This window comes from Meles meles, chromosome 8, assembly GCF_922984935.1.
Source record: "Meles meles chromosome 8, mMelMel3.1 paternal haplotype, whole genome shotgun sequence".
In the NCBI taxonomy this organism is placed as follows: domain Eukaryota; kingdom Metazoa; phylum Chordata; class Mammalia; order Carnivora; family Mustelidae; genus Meles; species Meles meles.
Window position 1 is genome coordinate 43,973,665 of NC_060073.1, and position 26,023 is coordinate 43,999,687.

Below are 26,023 nucleotides of genomic sequence, written 5' to 3' on the forward strand. Positions count from 1 at the left end.
GAGGAGTCAGGCCATAGTTAAAGGAGTTAGGATTCTTGTTCCAAAGGAGAATGGGAGAAAAGAGTGGAAAACTCCCATCTGGTGGTTTCAGTCCTTCGAAGATGTCCTGAGGGTTTTTGCCTTGTGGGTAGAAGGTAAAAGGAGGCTAGGGCTTTAAGAAAGAGTCAGAAGGATTGAAGCCTTGGGTAAGGTGAGGCCTTTGGAGGTAGGAGGCCTGATGGTCTGATAGAATGTGAGAGAGGCCACCTTGGTGGACCACCTGCACGCTTTAAGAGATGGCAAGAAGTCCGGGCCGAGGCCAGGTATTCCAGGAAACAGGAGTGAGAGAAAGGGAGGTCAGGGGATGAGAAGGAATGAAAGGAGATCTTGGTAATTGGGGAAGGTTTCTAGCATCATCCTGGTCTCTGTAGGGGAGGATGTGAATAGAGAGGTGGTCAGACAGGAAAACTGCGAGAAAAATTAGGGGCATCAGCCTGGAGATGGTGTAGTAGTTGGGAAATTGATGAGAACACTTTGGAAAGGTTAGATATTAAGAGGCCAGAGATGTGAAAAATAAGACCTCAGTTTTCATAGGGGAAATGTGGTTGCCCTCTTGCTTTACCATTCTGAATTCCAAAGCACAAGTTAACCTGAAAGAGTTAATACTTTTGCTTTTCAGAAATACGAAATAAGCTGAAATACTTTGTAAAATCAGAAATGAATTCGAGAAAGAACATACCTTATAGATTTAGTTGTTCATAATAAAAAAGGAGGTATCAGTTACTTCTCTCTGAACTATGTAGGATGAATACTGTCTGAGCTCTCTTTGGCAAAAGTTTTCTAGTAGGAAGGAGGGAGGCCTTCATAGGGAGAAATCAGTGCACACAGGAGGTCTGACTCTGGGCTGTCACTGTGTGCATGCAGTGTCCTCAGGACAGATGGATGAAGGACTCTCTTCAGGAAAACCTGGCCACAGGAGACACTGTCCGCACTCATTTTCACTTGCAAGAAGAAAACCTAAGTCAGGGGAAAGAAAAAAAAACAGTTCTTCTGTGGCAGAAATAAGAGAGAAGAAAGAAAGATAAAAGCCGAACTGTTTGGACTTAGACTCTTCCTTTCAAAACCTATGAAACCAGAGAGAATGCCAGCGTGTCCCGCTGTCATTTACAGAAAGCCAGAAAAGCATTCAGGGTAACCTGGTATAAACCGGCTTCTGCAAGAAGACAACTTTAACTAAAAAGTGGAGTTTTTAATTAGTAATGGCAAGAACTGGGAGCAGATGGGACACCAAAGAGCAGGTGTGGGGCTGGCTGCATGGGGCAGGCTACCTGTTGTTGGGAAAGCTCGATTGCATTTGAGAAGTGGTGTGCTTTTTTGGTACAGGGACTGGGCCTGTGATGGATGGGAACGTGGATGTTAAGAGTTTGGTTACATGAGACTAAGGGGTTGTTTGGGGGTTTTTTCGTCCTGTTGCGTATAACTCCGTGTCGCCGGGATAAAATTTTCAGCACAAAGTGGACGTGATACTCTGTGAGTCTGTATTCATTTTTTAATGATTATAGGCAGTGACAGATAAATATAATTCCTCACATGGTATTCTGTCATCAAGCATAATTGAAAATCAGAATACCATGTATGCATTTGCTGAATTAGGACCTTAACTGAAGAACACTGATCGTCATAAAGAGTATCCATCCTTCTGTCATTGGGAGGACCTTTTGAAGAAAATATCGGAGGGATAAGTTTATTTGATCTGAAATATGCAAGGAAATTCTGTAAGACACTGATGAAGAAGGGATGTTTTGAAGAGAATAGTAAAGAATCTGAGAATACACAGAAGTTTATCCGCTGTTGAATTTTCTGTACATCACTGTCTTGCTCATCTGTTCATTCCTGTTCTTTGGGTAAAGGGTAATGGAGTAAAAGTCTTGTACAAGGGAAGCTATATTAACCTTACACCGAGGAAGCTGCCTGTGCTCAGTCCTCTTGCTGGCCTCTGCAGTAGGTTCCTGTCTCCCTTAGCTTAGCCAACCAGAGAATGCACTTGATGTGAATCAGATGTTTTTCTTTGGTATAAATTTGTCCCATTTGTTGGAGATCGGGGAATAGTTGTTATCTGTAGGGACATAGCCCCTGTCTTTTTGAGAGAATAGCTGATTATTTCAGCTGTCAGAGAAGGTGGGTAAATATGGATTCATAGTAATCTCTCGCAGGGAAAGTATTTCTGAATCAACTCAGATTTTAATGTTATTTTTGATGAATTATAACATTTACTGGAAAATTTCTCTTTCCTCTCACTTTGAAAGTGTCAACTCATTTTGTCCTGTTTTCTGAAGGTTCCTGTGAAAGGAATAGAAAGTGTTTGGGAAATTAAGCCAGTGGTTTCTGCCATTTCCCCTGCAGGTCCCAGTCGGGACGGCACCATCAGCGAGGACACCATCCGAGCCTCTCTCATCTCAGCGGTCAGTGACAAGCTGAGATGGCGGATGAAGGAGGAAATGGATCGTGCCCAGGCAGAGCTCAATGCCTTGAAACGAACAGAGGAAGACCTGAAAAAAGGTCATCAGAAACTGGAAGAGATGGTTACCCGTTTAGATCAAGAAGTAGTAAGTAACTCATTGAATAGTTGCGAATTTTAGATGTCTGCACCTCGTTTACCCTGCACGTTGTGGGTTTCGTAAGAGTTCAGAAAATTATACGTGCCTTTAAGCTTTTGAGTATAGCTTCTCTGTGGCTTCGTTAGAAGAGGAGCCTGTGTTTGCAGGTTGGTCTTTAGGAGGTGGAGGGTATTTAGAACATCTCTCCATTCGCCAGCTTCACCCTGAGGGCTGCGGCTTGACTCAGAGGAGCGTTGTTTCATGCTTGATGTCACCAGACAGTATCCAGGAGATAACAGTTTGAGAGACTTCCGCGCCGTGATGAAGGTCTGCAGACCATGGCTACAGATTTAGGGGTCAGTTCTTTTTTGTTTCCAGATGTTTGAACTATATTGAAAGCATCTCAGCGAGCCCTCCTACCTCCATCATCCAGGGTATATGCAGCCTTTCACTCTTCAGCTTCCTCGCACTTTTATCAGACTGCTGCGCCATGTGACTTGTTTGTTCATTGATGAAGTAGAGGCCTACTGGCATGACGGAAGTGCCAGCTTCCCTCGCCACTTTCATTCCCACGAAGGAGAATTTATTCCAGCAGATGTGTCTGAGGGCTCCGGGAACAGTGGTTTGTGTGTGCACATTAGTTCTGCAGCATGGTTCTAGTGTGTAAAGTCAGCCTCACAGTAGTAGCCTGAGACTTTTAAAAGTTCAGGAAAGTGGGGCGCCTGGGTGGCTCAGTGAGTTAAAGTCTCTGCCTTTGGCTCAGGTCATGATCCCAGGGTCCTGGGATCAAGCCCCGCATCGGGCGCTCTGCTCAGCAGGGAGCCTGCTTCCTCCTCTCTCTGCCTACTTCTCTGCCTACTTGTGACCTCTGTCTGTCAAATAAATAAATAAAATCTTAAAAAAAAAAAAATTCAGGAAAGTGACACCACAATCTCAGCCTGCACCTGCCACCTACAGTAGCTCATAACTGAAGTTCAGCCATTTGGGGTTTTGTTGATTGAGCTGTTTAGACAGGGGAAAGAAAGTTAGCCCTCTGTAGCATGGCCCACTGACTTGGAAGAAAGACCGCTTTTATGATTTTCATGTAAGGAACCTCCTGCTGGAAGGTATCTTGTCTGATGGCTTAGTTTGCAAGATCATTTGTCACTGAGAAGTGACGGGCTTGTCACTGTCCCTGAAAGTGCTTAGCTCGGGGTGTTTTCAACATTATTCTGTTCTCACTTAGCATCTTCCATCACCCTTTTCCTCTACCTTTGGCCAGTATGTTATTTCAAACATTGCCCTCAACCGTGAGTTGTTTAAGTATCGCTTTGTTATTTTGCGGGTCTGTTTCTATAAAGTGGAGTTACAGAGTTTAGATGAGAGAGTTATGTACAGTTAATATGAAATCATCATGCTTGGACTTTTTCGTTTTCAGGCTGAGGTTGACAAAAACATAGAACTTTTGAGAAAGAAGGATGAAGAACTCAGTTCTGCTCTGGAGAAAATGGAAAATCAGTCTGAAAACAATGATATTGATGAAGTTATCATTCCCACAGCCCCGCTATACAAACAGATCCTAAATCTGTATGCAGAGGAAAATGCTATCGAAGACACTATCTTTTACCTGGGAGAAGCCTTGAGGCGGGGAGTAATAGATCTGGATGTTTTCCTAAAGGTATGTCTTCCTCAGTCTGCTTTCCAGGATCTCAGAACTCATGTTTTAAAAGAGGCACTGACCAGGAGGGTTTCTGTGTAGGGGAAGTCAAAATTCCTTGTGTTCCCAAAGAGAGCCAGTGAGATCTGTGGCTGTGAGCAGCGTCTTCTTACCTGCCCAGGGCTGAGGATCCATCTGGGAGGGGAAGAAAGGTGGACTAGTGGCCGCAGTCCCCACCCCCCAGGCAGCATGAAGCTGAACGTGGTTCTTCTCTCACACTGCTGTACCTGGGTGGGTCAGGAGGAACAGTCAGATTTCCATTGATTCTTTCCGGTCAGATGCCATCTCAGTTAAGATTGCTGACTGCCACCCCCATTTGAGATTTTGTTTTTTTCCTATTTTGTTAGAGTTGCACAATTTTAGACCCGTTTTCCTAGATCAAACAGCCCTGTAAAGTATCAGGCTGCCCTGCTCACACCAGAGCCTTTCTATGTGAAGGTGGTTGAGGCTTATTACTGTCACAGAGACGTGAAGATCCAGGGAGCCAGTACTCTGTTGGGTCACGAAGAGTGGTTTTAGGACTAATGGTGGCAGCCCTTTGGATATTTGATTCAGCTGCTGCTGCTGCTTCAGTAAACGTGCAAGGCTGGTCGGGTGCTTACTGATCTTGTCTGTCTCACTGTGATTAAGTGGCCAAACTGGTCTTGGGCCTGGTGCATGCACACCAATGTCTGGGTGTAAGAGACCCCAGTCTCCCTTTCTGTACACTGTCCCCTGCTTGGGTGCCATAGCTCAGGGAAGGGTGCACCCAGAGAGGGCAGAGAGACAAACTAGGCATGGGACGAAAGCTGGCTTATGCTGCTCACTCCCCAGCTTTTTGACAACTGGGGATAATCATAGTTATCAACATTTTATGTAATTTTTGATAGGATCGTAGGTCAGGTTCCCCTGGTCTCTTGGTTTATCTTAAGATGTAGTTCAAACTCCTGAGCCAGATCCTGTAAGGTCATGCTCTCCCTGTAACGTAATCCTTTGTAGCGTCTCAGAAGGTCCTAACACAGCCTGCCCGCATCAATCTACTGAATTTAAAACCCCCATGTAATGAAGTATTGATTCCCAAGGAAGGTTGCTAATTAAATCCCATTTGATTACAAACTGTCTGATACTTCATGTGTGGGTCAAATCCATTCTAAACTGTTGAAACTTTTTCCCCCCCTCCCAGCATGTACGTCTTCTGTCCCGTAAACAGTTCCAGCTGAGGGCACTAATGCAAAAAGCAAGAAAGACTGCCGGTCTCAGTGACCTCTACTGACTTCTCTGATATCAGCTGGAGATTGAACTCTTCTTAAAGCGTTCTTTTCTTCTCTTTCTTTCTCTTATCAGTAGGTGCCCAGAATAAGTTATTGCAGTTTATCATTCAAGTGTAAAATATTTTGAATCAATAATATATTTTCTGTTTTCTTTTGGTAAAGACTGGCTTTTATTAATGCACTTTCTATCCTCTGTAAACTTTTTGTGCTGAATGTTGGGACTGACTATGCTAAATAAAATTTGTTGCATAACTTTTCTCTTTATTGAACACTTAGGAAACATTAAATCTTATTAAGAAGCCCGGTTTTTGATTTTGCAAACAAAGCATAATACCAGGTTAAAAATTTGCATTATTTGCTCTGCAACATAAAATGTACACTCTGTTTAGTATGGGACATACCACATGGAAATCTAAATACCTCAGTGACTTTCTGTGGCAGGCCCTGTGTGGGGCCCTCCTCTACTAGCCCTTGCCAAGATTTGTTACCTTTCTAGGCTTCACCGAATCACCACTGTTTCCATCAAGATGGAAGGAACAGAGTGGCAATTGCCAAGCTATACACCTGAGAATTTACGTTAATTGGGCAAGACAGTCTGGCCACAGCTAAGTAGGAGGGGTAGAGTGCATCCCCGCTTTTAGGGGCACTTGAAGCCAGTCTTCCTGGTGAGTTTGTGACCACCCCGTGAGCTATGTTTCATGCAAAGTTCAGCTAAGTAGAACAGAATTTTCTATCAAAATGAGATAGAAAATTCATGAGGTTACAAAGAAAAGAACAACTAAAGATACTGCAAGATATTTAGGAAGCCAGACAGCCTACTCTATACTACTTCCAAGAAAAGAATGCCCACCTTGGTCTCTGTCATCATTGAAGGATTTATACAGTTTAGATCGTCTATAAAGATTATCAGAACAGCGATAGAGATGGGCGTAGAGATTACTTAAAAATTATCAGAGTAAAAGCTAGCAAGGTTAAATCAAGGTTTAATTTAGGATTGGAACTAGCATTTAGTTATTTTTGTGTATACATCCATTTTTACATTGTAGAGAAAGTTGCAACTTTTTTTAATAAACATAATGTATTTTTAGCCCCTGGGGTACAGGTCTGTGAATCACCACGTTTACACACTTGACAGCACTCACCATAGCACACACCCTCCCCAATGTCCATAACCCCACTCCCCCTCTCCCAACCTCCCCTCCCCCCAGCAACCCTCAGTTTGTTTTGTGAGATTAAGAGTCACTTATGGTTTGTCTCCCTCCCGATCCCATCTTGTTTCATTATTCTTTTCCTACCCCCCAAACCCCCCACATTGCAGCTGCACTTCCTCATATCAGGGAGATCATGAGATAGTTGTCTTTCTCCGATTGACTTATTTCACTAAGCATAATACCGTCTAGTTCCATCCACATCGTCTCAAATGGCAAGATTTCATTTGTTTTGATGGCTGCATAGTATTCCATTTTATATATATATATATATGGATAAAGAAGATGTGATATATATATCACATCTTCTTTATCCATTCATCTGTTGATGGACATCTAGGTTCTTTCCATAGTTTGGCTATTGTGGACATTGCTGCTATTAAACATTCGGGTGCACATGCCCCTTCGGATCATTACGTTTATATCTTTAGGGTAAACACCCAGTAGTTTGATTGCTGGGTCATAGGGTAGCTCTATTTTCAACTTTTTGAGGAACCTCCATGCTGTTTTCTAGAGTGGTTGCACCAGCTAGTTGCAACTTTTTTATAGTGTATCAGTGAACATATCAGCCAGCCAGAACACAAGAATCAGAATCTCTGAACATAGTATACACACATCATTCTTCTGAACCAAATGGCGTGTGTGTGTGTGTATAACACCTACACCTTGGCAAGAACTGCAGTCATACAGGAATTGGAAACACGAAGTATCATCCAGCATTTGGATGCTCAAACAACTGGAGAGCTAAATAGAGAACTCACTGTTGCCCCCTTTTTCCACGTTTAGGAATTCAGGTTTATTCAAAATTTTGACATATCTAATCCTATAACTATCATCTCTCCTTCCTTAACTTCAGAATGGAAGCTTTAAGCAACTTTAAAGCTTGAGCTTCTGAATTTCCCAGAGTTTCTACACTTTTTTTTCAAACAAGCCTCCTCTTCAGGGGTTAGCTTTACCTTTATAAGCAGGACACAAAGGAACACTAAGGAATACTTCTTTTATCCATAGAGGACCTGGAAGTAAAGGCTTAATAATTATTTCTTCCTTTCCTTTCCCTTCCTCTCTTTCCCTTTCTTTCCTGCCCCCTCTTCCCGTTCTTTTCCCTTCCTCCCTTTACTTCCCTGCCCTTCCCTTCCTCCCTTCCCTTCCCTCCCTCCCCTTTCTTTCCTACCCCCCTTCCCTCCCCTCCATTCCCTCCTCTTCCTACAAAGGTCTGTAATATAAAAACAGCAGTTGCTGAGTGAGTGAGTATTTAACAGACTTGTATGAATTATGGCAGAAAAATAGACTAACAGGACAGAGAACAATGTAAAACAGATGGTTAGATGTATTTAGTGTTCAAATTCACCAGCCATCTTTCCACACGGGCCCCAGGCTCTGGCCATGTTTGCTGGGAACCACTCTCCTTTAGCCGTCTCCTTACCCCATATCACTTCCTATCAGGGAATCCCTTCAAAATTCCTATTTATTCCCAATGATTTGATTCCATTTTGCTTTAGCCTGTCATATTAAGACTAGCAGGGGAGTTTTACCCTGGCCTCAACTTACCTTCTCCAGGAGACAACTGCTAACACTTCTGTAACTAGTGTTTTGTTTTGTTTTGTTTTTTTCTTTATTTAAGATTTTATTTATCTATTTGAGAGTGAGAGAATGCATGAGAGGGGAGAAGATCAGAGGCAGAAGCAGACTCCCCGCAGAGCCAGGAGCCCGATGCAGGACTCTATACCGGGACCCTGGGATCATGACCTGAGCCAAAGGCAGGGGCTTAACCCACTGAGCCACCCAGGTGCCCACTAGTGCTTCTTTTTCCTCTTCATTGGACATAATTGGAACTTTTAGAGAACAACTCAAAATGGTGCAAGACCTACCCACAGTGGTTCCCAGTGTTACCAGATATTTGTATAGATAAACATGCAAAGAAACTTAGTTTTAGGTAATTGAATAATAAATAGCAGGACAAAGGTCTACAAAGATAAGTTCTCTACCACTACCACCACCCCTTTCACGGTCTCTTCAGCAGCAAATAGACTTCAGGAAGAGAGATACTTGTACAAGATCAACCTCAAAAATTAATTGTTCCTCACAGATGCTCTTTTACCCCTATTTTGTGGTAATGTTAAATAATTTTTCAAATATGAACATCCTACCTTACTCATGGTGTAAACTGGATATTGTCTCCTAAGATTCTTCAAAATACTTCCCATTAAATCCCCTACAGATAGGGAAACTCCCCAAGAAGTATATCCTTTCTTTTTAATCATCTCGTAGCCACTCTGGAGTTAGAAGAAATCATGAACATAAGAAGTTAACTTTAGAAGAGATGTCATTGAACATCTATGTCTGGCAACCTGTCCTGACAATGTCACAGAACTGAAGTGTTTCCATCAATAATTTCCCCTTAATAGCAGTTGGTTATTTAAACGGTCATGAGGGTAAGTATAGAATACAGAAATTAATACGGAAATCAATTTTACCAGTAACAGTACAGACTATAAAGTTTAAAAGAATATATTGTCAGCAAGTGAGTACCTGCTGTGTTTTGGGTTAGGCTCAGAAAAAGACTCAGTCCCTGACTGCTTAAGTTATAATCTGGTGAGCTAATGAAAAGTGTGGGAAATAAATCAATGTATACCTAGGGGAGCTAATCTCATCCCACAGGTAGAATTCAGGCTCACATCTAACTCCAGGGACTGAAAATGCAAAATGTGCATATTACCTGGCAGCTATTTCTCTGGACATTTTCCCACTGCTCGAGATCTTCGTCAGTTCCTGTGTCTAAGTTCAGATCCCTCAGAGAAACCCCATCAATGTTCACTCCACTCCACACAGGAACTAAGAAAAAGGCACCAAAGTATTTTTACTACATGGTGTTATGTAAATAGGGCATTTTTTTAAGCCTTAGCAGAACTGTTACAGTTGTGGTGAGTGGCTTTCAAATAGCAATGTTCAAGGGAATTATCAAATTCGGATGTCTATGTCCTGCCCAAAATAGGCTAACCTAAGATCTCTCTAGGGATAGGGCCCATAATTCTATTATCTTGCCAGAGATTCTCCACACAAGAAAGTTAGTTTTAAACTTCCAACTGTAGATAAGTTTTAACCTTTATATGAATGGATTTCAAGGGTTCTTAGGAAAAACTGAGAAAAAAGGACTACCATCACCACAGCACCACTCCTCTTCCCTATAATGTTCTCCAGTTAATATGAAGAATTCACGGGGCACCTGAGTGGCACTGTCCGTTAAGGGTCCTACTCTTGGTTTCAGCTCAGCTCGTGATCCCGGGGTCGTGAGATCCAGCCCTGTGTCAAGCTCTGCACTTAGCACGAGTCCACTCGGGTTTCTCTGTCCTTCTCCCTCTGCCCTTTCCCACTGAGCTCAAGCGCTCACTTTTTATAATAAATATTCTTTAAGAATTCACGTTACTTGGATTACAGTACTGACCTTTCTAGAGTGTGCCAAGTTAAATATAAACTGTATCATGTTATTCAGCGCTGCATTAAGAAAGTCTTTTAATCCAAACGTAGGATTATAGTAACATTCTCACTTTTTTCAAGTCTATTAGTTTTTCTGGTAGATTATTATTAAAACAGTGTTTAAATGTACTATTAAAAGGGCCTAGGGGGCACCTGGGTGGCTCAGTGGGTTAAAGCCTCTGCCTTTCGCTCAGGTCATGATCCAGGGTTCTGGGATTGAGCCCCGCATCGGGCTCTCTGCTCCGTGGGGAGCCTGCTTCCTCCTCTCTCTCTCTCTCTCTCTCTCTCTGCCTGCCTCTCTCCCTACTTGTGATCTCTCTCTGTCAAATAAATAAATAAAATCTTAAAAAAAAAAAAAAGGGCCTAGAGGGGAATAAGTCCTTTTCCCCCCAAACTATGTTATTTCATGATGAAATAACTGTGTGGTCAATATTGTCTAAATATATTTGGAGAATGCACAGCTCAGTGGTGCTTTTAGGCTTACCACTTGAGTCTCCGTGCTCTCCCAGTACCAACCCATGACAGTTTCCAGAATGCACACCAAGCCTCTGCCCAGAAAACAGAAACCGCAGTGTCCAGAGTGCAGCCACTGCCACTAACACGGTTTTCGGAAAACCCACTCAACTTCCAGGCTACGTAGGTTAAGATACCCACAGAGAAGAAAAAGTTCTTGTCAAAAACTGAGTTCATGTCAGTAAATGTTTTTCTCTAACATGATACATTTTTTAGGTTTATCTAAAACAGGTAAATCTAAAAAAACAGGATTCTTTATTAACTCCAACTATATCACAATTCCAACAATACCCAATAGAAATAAATTAAATAAAAGCTTTTTGTTGCTACCTTGCATAGTCTTTGTGCAAAAACACAGTATTAGGTTCACTCCATAAAAAATTTTGAGAAATAGGTGCCTAGGTGGCTCAATCGATTAAGCATCTCCCTTTTTTTTTTTTCTCTCAAGATTTTATTTATTTATTTGACAGCACCAGCAGGCAGAGGGAGAGGGAGTAGCAGGCCCTCCGCTGAGCAGACAGCTCAACAGGCTCCAGGATCCTGAGTTCACGACCTAAGCCAGAGGCAGCCACTTAACCAACCGAGCCACCTAGGCACCCCAGCTTCTGACTCTTGATTCCAGCTCAGGTCACAATCTCAGGGTCATAGGGATCAAGCCCCAGGTCAGACTCCACACTGGGCGTGTTGCCTGCTTGAGATGCTCGCTTGCTCCCTCCGCCCCCCCCCTTAAAAAATCAAACATCAGTAAACAAATGCTCCCTTGTCAAGTTTTTATATGATAGTTTTCCTCAGAGAATAACACATTTAGAGCAAAAAGGTCAGTTAAAGTGGGAACAGAGAGAAGCATAGATCTTCGAATATCACTGTTGAGCAAAACATAATCAGGCCTTAGTCCCAGTAGGAAAAGGAAAAACTTTTGGTAGAGCCTGATGGTTTGGGTGTGTGAACTATTTTAAACTATTAGTTTTATCAGAATTTCTTCCTTAATGAATTTAAAAAGTGGTAACGATAAGCCAAAAGAAGGTCAGTATACCTATAGTAATAGCAAAAATGGAATTTTTAACAAAAAAGCATTAATAGGGATAGAGATACTCCATAGCATATGAAACAATCCAACAACATATAATAACCATGAACTTAGAAGCAATTAATAAAATGGCCTCAGATTATATGAAGAAAAATTGGGAATTCCAAGGTGAACCTGATTCATAACCAGTGGAAATTTTTAATATGCCTAAATCAGTAATAATCAAAAACCAGTAGGAGTTAGTAGTAACTTAGTAAAAATAAATAAAACGAACTGTGGCTACAGAAAAATCATCATGCCCAATAAAGTTATTTTTCTCTCTTAAATACATAAGGAACGTTTACAAACACCATCAATTAACTAGATAGCAAACTAAGCCTTACTAGATTTCAAAGAGGTGATGTTAACCCTAAAAATACCACAGAAACCTCCCCAAAAAGTACCTTCTAGTAAATTTATATTCTCATATGCATCTTTAAAACATATAAAATCAGTGACAAGAGTTATTAATCATAAAGTAAAAGGAAGTAAAGAACAGACCATACTAGGATAAAAAAAAAAACCAACTATCAAAATAGCTAGGTGTTGGGGAGAGAACTTAAATTAGAAAAATATTTATCCAGGGGCGCCTGGGTGGCTCAGTGGGTTAAAGCCTCTGCCTTCGGCTCTGGTCATGATCCCAGGGTCCTGGGGTTGAGCCCCACATCTGGCTCTCTGCTCAGCAGGGAGCCTGCTTCCTCTGTCTCTGCCTGCCTCTCTGCCTAGTTGTGATTTCTGTCAAATAAATAAAATATTAAAAAAAGAAAAAAGAAAAATATTTAGCCAAACTAGAAGGGGAAAGGGCAATATCTCAAGCAAATAATATTAAGAAACAGAAGTAAACACAGATAGAGAAGTTAAAAAAGTCCTAACAGGGGCGCCTGGGTGGCTCAGTGGATTAAGCCGCTGCCTTTGGCTCAGGTCATGATCTCAGGGTCCTGGGATCGAGCCCCGCGTCGGGCTCTCTGCTCTGCAGAGAGCCTGCTTCCTCCTCTCTCTCTGCCTGCCTCTCTGCCTACTTGTGATCTCTCTCTCTGTCAAATAAATAAATGAAATCTTTAAAAAAAAAAAAAAAGTCCTAACATATGACCTTGAGGCTGGGAGCCATGATTGCAGTGAGGGGAGCAGGATATAACTTCTTATAAAATATGAAATACATGCCAGTACATTTAAAAGCTTGAATGAAATGATCAAGTCTAGAAAAATTCCTAAAATGACTTTAAAAATGGAAAATTTGAATAAACAAATATACATTAATGAACTATCAAAAAATCAAAAATCTATCCCCACGCCATTTCAAATTGTTTTACAGACGAATTTTATCAAAACTTCATGGAAAAGTTCATTCTTCTCTCATGCAACCTGTTTGATAACAAGAAGGTTTTGGGAGAAACAGTAAAACCCTGATATCAAAACTAAGCAAAGACCACAAGAAAAATAGTAAACCCAAATCACTTATCTACATAGATGCCAACAAGTACTAAATAAAATATTGACAAATATAATTAAGTGGGGTCTTTGAAAATACTTTAGGACCAAGTAGAGTTTATCGCAGAAATGCAAAGACAGTTCAGTATCAGAAAATATATTAATATACCACATGAGATTTAAAGGAAAAAAGACATAATTATTTGAATTGTAGAAAAGATTATGAAATTCCAAGCCCATTTAGGGTTTAAAAAAATAAGACTCAACAACCTAGGAAAAGCAGGAAATGTCTTTAACCTCAAAAAGGTATTTGTGAAAATCCAAAACAAACATTATCCATAATGAAGAAGAATTAGAAGCATTTTCATTAAAAGTCAGGAAGAAGACAAGGATACCCATTACCAGTGTTCCTGTTTAACACCATAGTGGAGATTCTCTTAGCTAATGCAATAGGACAGGAAAAAGATAAAGGTCTTAAGAATAAACAAGTCTTGGGGCGCCTGGGTGGCTCAGTGGGTTAAGCCTCTGCCTTCAGCTCAGGTCATGATCTCAGGGTCTCTGGGATCGAGCCCCGTATCGGGCTCTCTGCTTGGCAGGGAGCCTGCTTCCTCCCCTCTCTGGCTGCTGCTCTGCCTACTTGTAATCTCTCTCTCTCTCTCTCTCAATCTGTAAAAAAGAAAAAAAAAAATTAAAAAAAAAAAAAAGAATAAACAAGTCTTTATTTGGAGATGGTAAAATTATCTAAGAGATAGTGTTTGATAACCCATGAACTACTGAAATTAAAGAACAGAAAAAAAAAAAAAAACAGAGACATGTGAGACAACTAAACACACCAACATATGCATTACTGTAAAACCAGAAAGAGGAGAGAGAGAAGCACAACAATTATTTGAAGAAATAATGGCTGAAACTTCCCAAATTGATAAGACACTTATCTGCACACACAAGAACTTACGGAACTGCAAGTAAGATAAACTGAAAGAGATTGTCAGACATTATAGTCAAACTGTTAAAAGCCAAAGAGAAATACTAGAGATAGCAGACATTGCATACAAGGGACCCAAAAGAAGTTAACAGTTGGCTTCTCATCCGAAGCAATGGAGGCCGGAAGAGAGATGAATGACGTTCCAAGTGCTGTAAGAAACTCCATCAAGAATTCTCAACCTAGCAAATCTGTATTTCAAAAATTAAGGCAAAATAGAGGTGTTCCCAAATAAAGAGTGAGAATTCACTGCTAGCAGCCAACCTGCCTTACAAGAAACACTAAAGAAGTTATTTTGGGCTGAAAGGAAGTAATACCGGGCAGCAATTCAAACTGAAATGAAGAAATAAAAAACACTGATAATAGCGATATGTAGCAACTGTTAAAAAAAGAAAAGTATTATTTGTATATACATTTTATTACATATACAATTTATAAATATAATGCCTATATTAGAATGTGTATACACACACACCCTTATTTAAAACTGCACAAAACAATTATCATAAAATTTAATAATTGGGCCTACAAGATATAGAGATAAAAGATATTTGCTCAGTGGGTTAAGCCACTGCCTTCGGCTCGGGTCATGATCTCAGGGTCCTGGGATCGAGTCCCGCATTGGGTTCTCTGCTCGGCAGGGAGCCTGCTTCTCTCTCTTTCTCTCTCTCTCTCTCTCTGCCTGCCTCTCTGCCTACTTGTGATCTTTCTATGTCAAATAAAAAAAAAAAAAAAAAAAAGATATTTGACAGTAACAACCCAGAGGAGAGAGAAGAGAAAGAAGCTAGAGTAGAGCAAGTAAGTTACCAGACAATAACTCTAGATGAAGGAAAATACCAGAAATGAAAAAATAAGGTTAATATAAAAAACTTAATAAATGAAAAAAGATGTATATTTTCTTCTCTTGTGTCTACAAAAGACACAAGATTATATAAAGCAATAATATAAAGCAATATATAGCTTTAAAGCAATAATTATATGTATATAAGGCAATAATTATATATAAAGCAATAAGTATAACACCGTATTGTTGATTTTGTAATATATAAATGTAATATACAAAATAATAGGACAAAAGTCAGTGAGGGGCTAATGCTATAATGGAGCAAAGTTTCTATATTTTGTTGGAATTAAATGTGCAAAAATGTGAAGTAGATCATGGTATGTTGGGGTTACATGGTATGTAACCCCAAGAGTAACCACTAAAAAAACAAAACCCCTCAAAAACCATAGTTAAAAACAAAGAAATTAAAATGGTACTTCAGAAAACATCCCCAAAGGGTGCCTGGGTGGCTCAGTGGGTTAAGCCTCTGCTTTCGGCTCAGGTCATGATCTCAGGGTCCTGGGATGGAGCCCTGCATCGGGTTCTGTGCTCAGCAGGGAGCCTGCTTCTCCCTCTCTCTCTGCCTGCCTCTCTGCCTACTTGTGATCTCTCTCTGTCAAATAAATAAAATCTTAAAAAAAAAAAAAGAAAGAAAATATCCCCTTAATGCAAAAGAGTCGGTAAAGGAGAAACTGAAGAACAAAAGAAGATAGAAGACATGCAGAAAACAAATAACAAAATGGCAAAAATAAATCCAAACATATGAGTAAAAACATGCAATGTGAATAAATAATCCATTCAAAAGGCAGAGTTTTTCCAACTGATAAAATAAGACCTAATAATATTGCTCTGCAGAGGAGTCACACTGTAAATTTAAAGATATAAATAACATCTGAAACAAATACAACACTGTTAACTACACTGGAATTAAAATAAAAATAAAAAATGAAGATATAAATAGGTTGAAAGTAAAAGGATGGGAAATTATACATCATACAAATGTCAGCCTGAGTAGTTCTATTAATGTCAGACAAATTTTTTTAAAAAGTTACTAGAAACAAAGAGGAATATTTTTAAATAATAAGTAATTCATCAGTTATAACAGCTATAAACACAGGCCCCTAAAATACATAAAGGAAAACTGATAAAACTGAAGAGAAAAGTAAACAATTCAATAACCAAAATTGAAAACTCCAACCCCCACTCCTGATTACGGACAGACGTACTCAGGCAATCAGCAAGGAGACAGAAGACCTGAACAACCGAATACCATCAACCAGTAAGAACTAAATGACACAGAACCCCAACAGCAGCCTATACACTCTCAAGAGCACACGCAATCTTGTCCATGCTAGGCCACAAAATAAATCGCAACAAATTTAAGAGAGCTGAATGCAGAGTGTATTCTCCTACCAGAACAGAAATTTGAAATCAAGGACATAAGGACAAACTGAGGGTTGCTGGGGGGAGGGGGGGAGGGAGAGGGTTGTTGGGTTATGGACATTGGGGAGGGTATGTGCTATCGTGAGTGCTGTGAAGTGTGTAAACCTGGCGATTCACAGACCTGTACTCCTGGGGTTAATAACACATTATATGTTAATAAGTAAATTTTTTAAATTTAAAAAAATCTTTAAAAAAATATTTTCTTCTACCAAGTTAAATCCAACCCACAAAAATTCTTCAGTGAACAATCAAAACAAAGCTGACCTGGATTAGAACAATAATCTGTTTGTAGCATGGACTCTATCAGATAATACTAGGAATCATTAATTTAAACATGGACACATTTCGCTGGACTAAATCAAGGCATGTTTCTCCTTTTATCTGGCGTGCATCTGTGACAATCACTGTGTTGCAGTTTGCAGTGACAAGGTAAACTGGGGAAAGATTTGAATAGAAAATACATTATGGGAGAAAACATCTGCATTTAACACCTTTTCTTTCTTTCTTTCTTTTTTAAAAGATTTTATTTATTTGACATAGTGAGAGATACAGTGAGAGAGGGAACAGTAGCAGAAGGAGTGGGAGAGGGAGAAGCAGGCTTCCTGTTGAACAGGAAGCCCAATGTGGGCCTTGATCCCAGGAGCCTGGGATCATGACGTGAGCTGAAGGCAGCCACTTAATAACTGAGCCACCCAGGCGCCCTTAACACCTTTTCTGTTAGGCTCCATCACCACACTGTTTACTGAAGAGTTGGCTTCCTTAGATCTACTATGCCCATAGCACTCTTTTTTTTTTTTTTTTTTAAAGATTATTTGACAGAGACACAGCGAGAGAGGGAACACAAGCAGGGGGAGTTGGAGAGGGATAAGCAGGCTTCCCGAGAAGCAGGGAGCCCGATACGGGGCTCGATCCCAGGACCCTGGGACCACGACCCGAGCCGAAGGCAGACGCTTAATAACTGAGCTGGGGCGCCTGGGTGGCTCAGTGGGTTAAGGCCTGCTCGGGTCATGATCCCAGGGTCCTAGGATTGAGCTCCGCACCAGGCTCTCTGCTCAGCAGGGGGCCTGCTTCCTCCTCTCTCTCTGCCTGCCTCTCTGCCTACTTGTGATCTCTGTCAAATAAAATCTTAAAAAAAAAAACAAAAACAAAACTGAGCCACCCAGGTGCCCCCATAGCACTCTTTTAGATTCAAGAAATGTCACTAAGTTTTACTAAACTTACTGAAGTTTTCCTTGCACATTTTTAAAAAAAAGATTTATCTGTCAGAGAGAGTGAGCAAGAGCAGAGAGACCAAGAAGCAGGTAGAGGGAGAAGCAGACTCCCCGCTGAGCAAGGAGCCCCCAAAGTGGACTCGATCCCAGGACTCTGGAATTATGACCTGAGTCGAAGGCAGATGCTCAACCAACTGAGCCACCCACCCATCCCTCTGTACATTTTTTAAAAACCTCCTAACAGGGTTGCCTGGTGCTCAGTCAGTTAATCGTCTGCCTTTGGCTCAGGTCATGATCCCAGAATCCTGGGATGGAATCCCGCATCCAGCCCGCACGGGGCTCCTTGCTCGAGTGGGTGTCTGCTTCTCCCTCCCCCTCCCTCTCCCCCCATGAATACTCACTTGCTCTCAGATAAATAAAATCCTTAAAAAAAAAAAAAAAAGTATATTCCTACTTATCTAGGAACAGGAATATGAATAGGTATTGAAACTTGTTAAATGCTTTATTTACTGTATCAAATATTCGCATGTGACTTCACTTTTTTAGCCTGCTAATATGGTAGTTGCACTGACTGATTTTTTGAATACTGAACCAGCCTTGTATCCCTGGAATAACTGCCACTTGGTCCTGATATATAAGTATATTGATGAATGCTAAAAAAAAAAAAGAAAAGAAAAAGAAAGAAAGAAAAAGAAAAAAGTAGGCTTTTGAGTCAAATAGAACTGGGTTCAAATCCTTACTCCACTTTACTTAACTTCAGTTCACAGATGCACCATCTGTAAACCCTCGCAAAGTTAAGGGTTAAATAATGTACATAAAGTGCTTAGCTACTTAACTGCTATTACTGCTGCTCACAGGAAATCTGTCTGGTGCTCTAGGAAACCCTGAAAACAAATGGAAGTAAAACCTAATGAAATCTGAAATATATTATGAATATACAGTGGGGAACAACCAGCTGAGCATCTGACTCTCGATTTCAGCTCAGGCCATGTTCTTAGAGTTGTGAGATCAGGCTCCATGCTCAGCAAGGAGCCTCTCTCCTTTCTCTCTCAGTTTCCCTCAGTCCCTCCCTCTGCTCACACTTACGCGCTGGTGCTCTCTCTCTCTCAAATAAATCTTAAAAAGAAAAAAGGAACTAAGTCTTTATAAATGGAGATAAAGAAATGATTTTAGTTATTCATGTAGCATTAGAATATTTATAGTACTTAACTATGACATTAACCTTTGCTAGAAACAATGTTAGGCATTTTCCTGAAAGGGCTGCCATGTTGAAAAGCCATTATCTAGCCAGTGAACTTGCCTTCATCAACGTCCACAAAGGCAACTTCACCACTCAAGCCCTAAAAGAATTAGTCAAAAGCAGGGGGAGGAAGTAAACCTCTTAATTAAGTGGAGAATGAAAGAAAATTCTTATACCAGCTATCTATGTGTATCTTGTGAGTTACTAGACTCAAAGGAGACATAGTATGTTCAACATTTCATGATATAAAAATCCAAACCAGATGAAATACACGTTACAAACGAAGTTTCAGTTCACAATTAGGAAAACAACAGAAACGGTTGAATAAATAGGAGAGTCTCTGAAGGTAGGGAACACCTCTTTAACTGAAGCTGAGTCTGCACAGTGACAAAGCAGGACTTCTGTAGGAGCTTCTCATAAGTCTCGGAGCTCCCGAGAAGAGGAAATGTTTACTCATCTCCACTGTGGTGCTTAGCACCCACCTAACACACAGCAGCTCAGTAACTGTTTTTTAAGTAAATGAAGGAAAATATAAGACCCCTTCCAACTCTAAAATTTTTTTTTTAAAGATTTTATTTATTTAACAGAGAGAGAGAGAGATCACAAGTAGGCAGAGAGGCAGGCAGAGAGAGAGAGGAGGAAGCAGGCTCCCTGCCGAGCAGAGAGCCCGATGCGGGGCTCGATCCCAGGACCCCGGGACCATGACCTGAGCCTAAGGCAGAGGCTTTAACCCACTGAGCCACCCAGGCGCCCCCCAACTCTAAAATTTTATGGTTCTATAATCAGGCAATATTATCTGCAAAAACTCATCAATACTATATGTTTCTAGCATGCTACTTTATATGTAAGAAAGAGGGAAAATAACATATTTGTATTTGCAAAAGAAACACCTGAAGATACACAAGAAACTAATTTAAATAGGTGCCTAAAGCAGATGTTGGGGAAAGGCTGGAAGGAAACTAGATGAAATATATACTTTGCCAGGTATATCTGTTTATGTTACTTTTATTTTGTAATCCTGCGAATATATTATTTTTTGAGAAAATGTTTTAAATAACTACAAATTTTTATAAATTTTAAATAACTAAAATTTTCACTGAAAATAAAATGGCTGTTCTAGTACTTAGAAATAATCACACAGATACAATTTAAGTATATAAATATAAAGTGTAAGTATGTAAGTATATAAGTATTTAAGCATATAAGTCTAACTTATACTGTTGGATATTTTACTGTATTCTAATTAATGGAAATCCAAAGGTAAGCACTTTAATTTTAAACTATATCATAACACAACAAAAAAAGAAAGAAAAAAAACTACACCATACCTGATTAGCTTAGAAGTCTAAACTATCACAAGGGAAATGTTGCTACTTAATGTCAATGCTTTCTGAATACTCTGAATTAGTCAGTGATTGTAGTAGTATGTAGCAGATTTATATAGTATCAATAAAATTATCTTTGAAAAGCTAATTATTTTTTTATTAAAATTTTTTTTATTTGACAGAGATCACAAGTAGGCAAAGAGGCAGGCAGAGAGAGAGAGAGAAGAGGAAGCCGGCTCCCCAATGAGCAGAGAGTCCAACATGGGGTTAGATCCCAGGACCTTGGGATCATGATCCGAGCTGAAGGCAGAGGCTTTAACCCACTGAGCCACCCAGGTGCCACTGAAAAGCTAATTTTTAAAATGTACTGTTACCCCAGTAGGAATGAGCACACCCAGCACCCAGATCTTGGTTTATATAATACCATTCTCCAATAACAGGAACTAGGGATCCTTGGAAAAAAGGCTGATTTGGGCCTGGACCAGAAAATATACAAGATGAAGAAGCTAAAACATAGTGTCAGAAAGTAAGGAAGTGTTCAAAACAAAAGCCTAGTGTTGATGGGGTATGTCAGAGGCATACTGTAGTGAACTGTACAGTAGTGAACTGAATAAGCTTCCAGTGGCCACAGATGGAAATTTTGAGACAAAAATCAATGAAGACTATTGGATTATAACCCAAAATATAAAATATAAAATAAAAAATATAAAATAAAATCCATGAATCCATAGTGATATTTACAAATGCATCAATAGGGTGGAAGAAACAAATCTCCCGTTCAGAATTCCAAATAATTTATGCAGACATTCCCCTCTCAGAGGGAGCATAACTCCCGCCCTTGAAGTGTGGGCTTCCTTCCAAAGACTTCCTTCCAAAGAGCAGAGTGTGGAAAGGGAGAAAAATAGTAACTTTAAGTACAGAAACCTAATACTACCTCAGCCAGGTGACTGAGGTCAACATCAACCATGATAAACCATGTTTACAAGTATGTACTCTGGTTACAATGTGGTGAAAATGCCGCTTTAAATCTGTGTCTTCTTCCCCAAAATCCATAACCCATCTAACCATGAGAAAAATACCAAATACCACAGAGAGGCATTCTACAAATACCTGACGAATAATCCTCAAAATTGCCAGTCATCAAAAACAAAGTCTAAGAAACTGTCAGTCTAGGGGAGCCTAAGGAGACATGATGACTAAATGTAATATGGTGTCCTTGATCGGATCCTAGAACAGAAAAAAGGACATTCGGTAAAAACTAAGGAAATCTGGGTAATGTATGGATTTTAGTTCATGACAATGTACAGGTGTTGGCTCATCAGTTATGGCGAATGTACCGTGTGGTGTTAATAACCAGGTGTGAGGTAAAGAGAGAACTCTGTACTGTTTTCAATTTTACTGTAAATCTAAAACTTCCTTAAAAAATAAGGTCTGGAAACAATGAATACTGTTACGCTGAAAAAAATAAATAAAGTTTAAAAAAAAATAATAATAAGGTCTGGGATGCCTGGGTGGCTCAGTTGGTTAAGCCGCTGCCTTCGGCTCAGGTCATGATCTCAGGGTCCTGGGATCCAGGCCCACATCCAGCTCCTTGCTCAGAGGGGAGCCTGCTTCTCTCTCTGCCTCTGCCTGCAGCTCTGCCTGCTTGTGTTCTCCCTCTCTCTCTCTCTCTGACAAATAAATAAATAAAATCTTAAAAAAAATAAGGTGTAAAAAAATAAAGTCAACAAAAAGTATTTTAATCAATCTCTCTGGACACTTTCCATATTTATAAAAATGAAGGTGGGTAGAATATCCACTCTCTCTTTGCTATCCAGTACTTTCTCCTTTTTATTTTTTTAAAAAGATTTATTTACTTGACAGAGATCACAAGTAGGCAGAGAGGCAGGCAGAGAGAGGGGAAGCAGGCTCCCCGCTGAGCAGAGAGCCTGATGCGGGGCTCGATCCCAGGACCCTGAGATCATGACCCAAACCAAAGGCAGAGGCTTTAACCCACAGAGCCACCCAGGTGCCCCAAGTACTTTGTCCCTCTTAACATGAATTTGGCTTTTATTCCTTCATTCCACTACTGTCTATTAAACTAGGCATGGTCCTAGACTTGGGATACAACAATAAATGTAATAAAGATTCCCGCCCTCGTAGATATCACTTTATAGTAGTGAAAGCTTATGTATTGTGGTATAATTGAGTAATTTTCAAAAACACTGTTGTTTCTTTCCTAGGTTTGTACCATACATTTCTGCTGATAAAGTCATAAACAATTCCTACTGACAATTCTTCCTTATCAGCAAGGAGCTATTTAAGATATCACCACCACTGTGGGGCTCCTGGTGACTCAGTTGGTCGAGCGCCTGACTCTTGATTTAGGCTCGGTCATGATCTTAGCGTCTTGGGATGGAGCTCTGTGCCGGGCTCTGCCCTTAGCATTGGGATTCTTTTTTTTTTTTTTAAGATTTTATTTATTTATTTGACAGAGAGAGATCACAAGTAGACAGAGAGGCAGGCAGAGAGAGAGAGAGGGAAGCAGGCTCGCTGCTGAGCAGAGAGCCCGATGCGGGACTCGATCCCAGGACCCTGAGATCATGACCTGAGCCGAAGGCAGCAGCTTAACCCACTGAGCCACCCAGGCGCCCAGCATTGGGATTCTTTCTCTCCCTCTGCTTCTGCCCCTCCCCCTGCTCACACTCTGACACAGTCTCTAACAAATAAATAAATCTTAAAAAAATAAAAATAAAAAGTATCACCACCTCCTCGAACGAAAGAAGTTGCCAAGGCTAGGGCCAGGAGAGGACAAGTTTAAAGTGAGCCTTAACCTGAGACTTTGCAGGGTATTGTGCTCCACATTTTCTAAGACATACAAATGCTACAGTTGTCAGCATCATAGAATTCAAGCTCTTCGGAGACTGTGACTGTTAACGTTTTTCTTATGGATAGGGCCCAATTCCTCCCAAAAAGGACCTTCAAAGTAAGACAGTAAATAAATCTTTTACTTCAAGGTTTTCTGTACATATTATCTGTATACTTATCTATTCGTGCAACCTGCCTTTTTTTCTCCTTTGTAAAACAGACCTAATGATTACTTTGGGGGATTTTTTAGGTAACATATATGAAGCACACTGTTTTTATCAATATTGATGTTGACAACAAATGTGTTGGCTTTCATGTATGCTGATTTGTCATTAGCAAGGACGACATTGCTGATAAAGGCATTATAGTGGAGAGGACAAAACGAGTCACTGGGCATGCATGATTGCTAGGAGCTGCAGCTGGCAGAGGCTGACATTTTTAGTGCCTTACGGATACTTACGTCATCTAGATAAAACCTGGGGCCAATCCTTTAAAACCATCCCAGGATTAAAGGCTATAGAAAGGTAGCTTAAGGAAATGGTATAGCTATTCCATTAATAAAAGCAAAGCATAGCTTCAAGGGCTTATTACTATTTACTAAAACATTATGGATTCAAACCAGGGTTTGATGTTCTTAGAAAGGGGTCAGAATCTCTTTAGTCCTGTCTAGCCATTTAACTGGAAGCTAACTTTATCTGCCACATCAATACTAAGAACTAAACACTGAAACTCACCTTAGATGGTTAAGGAAGAAGCGACATATTGAGACTAAGAAACAGGAGATTTTTAAAGGAAAAGGACTATTGTGTTTGGTACTAGTAGGACACCCACCACAACAGACAGGTTGTACACTTTTTTCCTGCCATCTATTTCTTCATTTTGTGTGTGTGTGTGTGTCTGAGCTGTTTCCCTGTCAAGCGAAGGGGGTACTTCATACTGTCATCACATGAGCAAAAGTGAAACGTCAACGTTCTAACACAGAGGATACCATCATAAAAACTAGAAAAAGCAACCCCCTCTGGGTGAAACAATTAGAAAAGGGCATCTTTTCCTCTGGACTAAACCAGCAGGAACTGGATAGGGCCCCCACTCACCCCTTTAACTGGTTACAACCTTCACAACCATATGCGGTAGCCTTACATCCAAAGGACGGAAACTTTGCTAACCCTATGGCATAGGGCACATAACTTTTACTAAGATGCTGATTGCACAGCCCATACCAGTGACTCCAGTTGTATAATTGAGATTCTACTGTGATGAGCAGCCTCCTCCTCAGTGAAATTCTTCGTAGGTCACCCTTGACAGTCGCCATCTTGGAAACCCAAGAGTGAGGAGAAACTGCAAAGCCACTTCCAGAATCGGAACTGGCCTACTGTGCGAGACACCTTATAGAGAAATCCTGGGTCCCAGGGGGGAAAGAGGTGCTGTAGACCCAAAGGGAACAACAAAAGTGGCTGGCAAAGAAGTTGGGTGGTTTCTGGCCTGCAGCCCGACATACAGGAGGCAAAAACAAGGGTCTTGGGCGATGGAGAGAAGGGTGGTACAGTTAAGAGGAATTAAGAAGGAGTGAAGGCAAAGGGGCCACTCCACCACAAATGATACAACAGTCAGGACACCTCTTCCTCCCCTAGCCTAGCTCTCAGCTCCTGGACTGAGCCAAGGCTCCCGGGGCTCCAGCCGACGACTGCCCCCCATGGAGTACTTTCAGCCACCCCTGACCTGGATGTGTGCGGTCTGCAAGGGACACAGAGCCATCCTCAGACAAAAGAAATTCGTTCCCGCAGCGCCCATCCTCCGGCTGGTGGGCACGACCCCGGCAGCGCAGCTCATGGCCACCTCCTCCGGAGGCAGACTAAAAGAATGGAGGAGGAAAATGGTAGAACAACTGTGTGAGGCTGCAAGAGTGAAAACCGCTGGCTACTGAGGCTGCGCAAGGCCGAGTCCAGCTCGTGCGGGCCTCGTGGGGTTTTCGCACACCTGGAGCAAATGAGAGGCCAGGAGGTGGGCGGTGATGTACTGCACCTGCGCCTGTCACCTGTGCAGGGGAGGGCTGACGGCTTCAGGGAGGCTCCTTAGGCTCCTGGGCTCTAAGGGCACGAGGTGCAAAAGATAACAACGAACTAGAGAGCCTCAGTTATCTAACAGAGTACTGCGTGCCCAGAACTCATCCACGGGGAGAGCTCTGGTAAATTTATTTCTAACCGAACCTTGTCTGGATGTGTTCAATAAGGGCTTTTTGACTCTCCACTGGGAACGTCCCCCAGCACTGCTGCAGAAAGAGAGCTGTGTGCCGCTTTTAACCACCCACAAATGTGAGCTAAAGCGGAGAGAGTCAAAGTTTTAAAACCCTCTGTGCAACGGGGATTTTTAAAGAAGATATGAAACCCTAAGAATTTGATCAGAGCAGAGCTAATTGATAACCATTTCCACTAGTGGATGGGAAAGTTCAACTCATTATTTATGAAGTAGTTAAAGGCAGAATCCAAAGCTCCCCTCTTATCCTTTGTCTGGGATATACCAAGGTTTCTAGTTCTCTTGTCCCAACACGTTCTACCTAATTGTTTTCTAACTCATTTGTGAATCATAATACACCTCTGACAAATTCTTTTAGAAGAAACAGAGCAATGTTTCTCAAACTTTTTTTCATTATCTCTCCCTCAAGGGCCTTTTTAGACTTTCTCGACCAATCGCTCAGCTCCACCCACCCCCAAAATGAAATTAAATATTAAAGAGTAAGAGGGGTGGGGCGCCTGGGTGGCTCAGTGGGTTAAAGCCTCTGCCTTCTGCTCGGGTCATGATCCCAGAGTCCTGGGATCGAGCCCCGCATCAGGCTCTCTGCATGGCTGGGAGCCTGTTTCCTCCTCTCTCTGCCTGCTTCTCTGCCTATTTGTGATCTCTGTCTGTTAAATAAATAAAATCTTTAAAATAAATAAATAAATAA

At 41.0% G+C, this 26,023-nt stretch overlaps 1 protein-coding gene and 1 pseudogene across 1 annotated transcript in view; one reads left to right on the top strand and one right to left on the bottom strand.

Moving 5' to 3' along the window:
* The window catches only part of TSG101 (tumor susceptibility 101), a 38,633-nt gene extending 32,859 nt beyond the window's left edge, over nt 1-5,774 (top strand). Inside the window, exons 8-10 of the mRNA XM_046015648.1 lie at nt 2,383-2,585; nt 3,994-4,233; nt 5,435-5,774. Of these exons, the coding sequence (XP_045871604.1) occupies nt 2,383-2,585; nt 3,994-4,233; nt 5,435-5,524 (533 nt within the window). The 3' untranslated portion in view covers nt 5,525-5,774. The remainder of the gene's footprint in view (nt 1-2,382; nt 2,586-3,993; nt 4,234-5,434) is intronic.
* Nucleotides 5,775-7,606: 1,832 nt separating this feature from the next.
* Nucleotides 7,607-24,912, bottom strand: LOC123948688 (annotated as a pseudogene).
* Between the last annotated feature and the right edge of the window lie 1,111 nt (nt 24,913-26,023).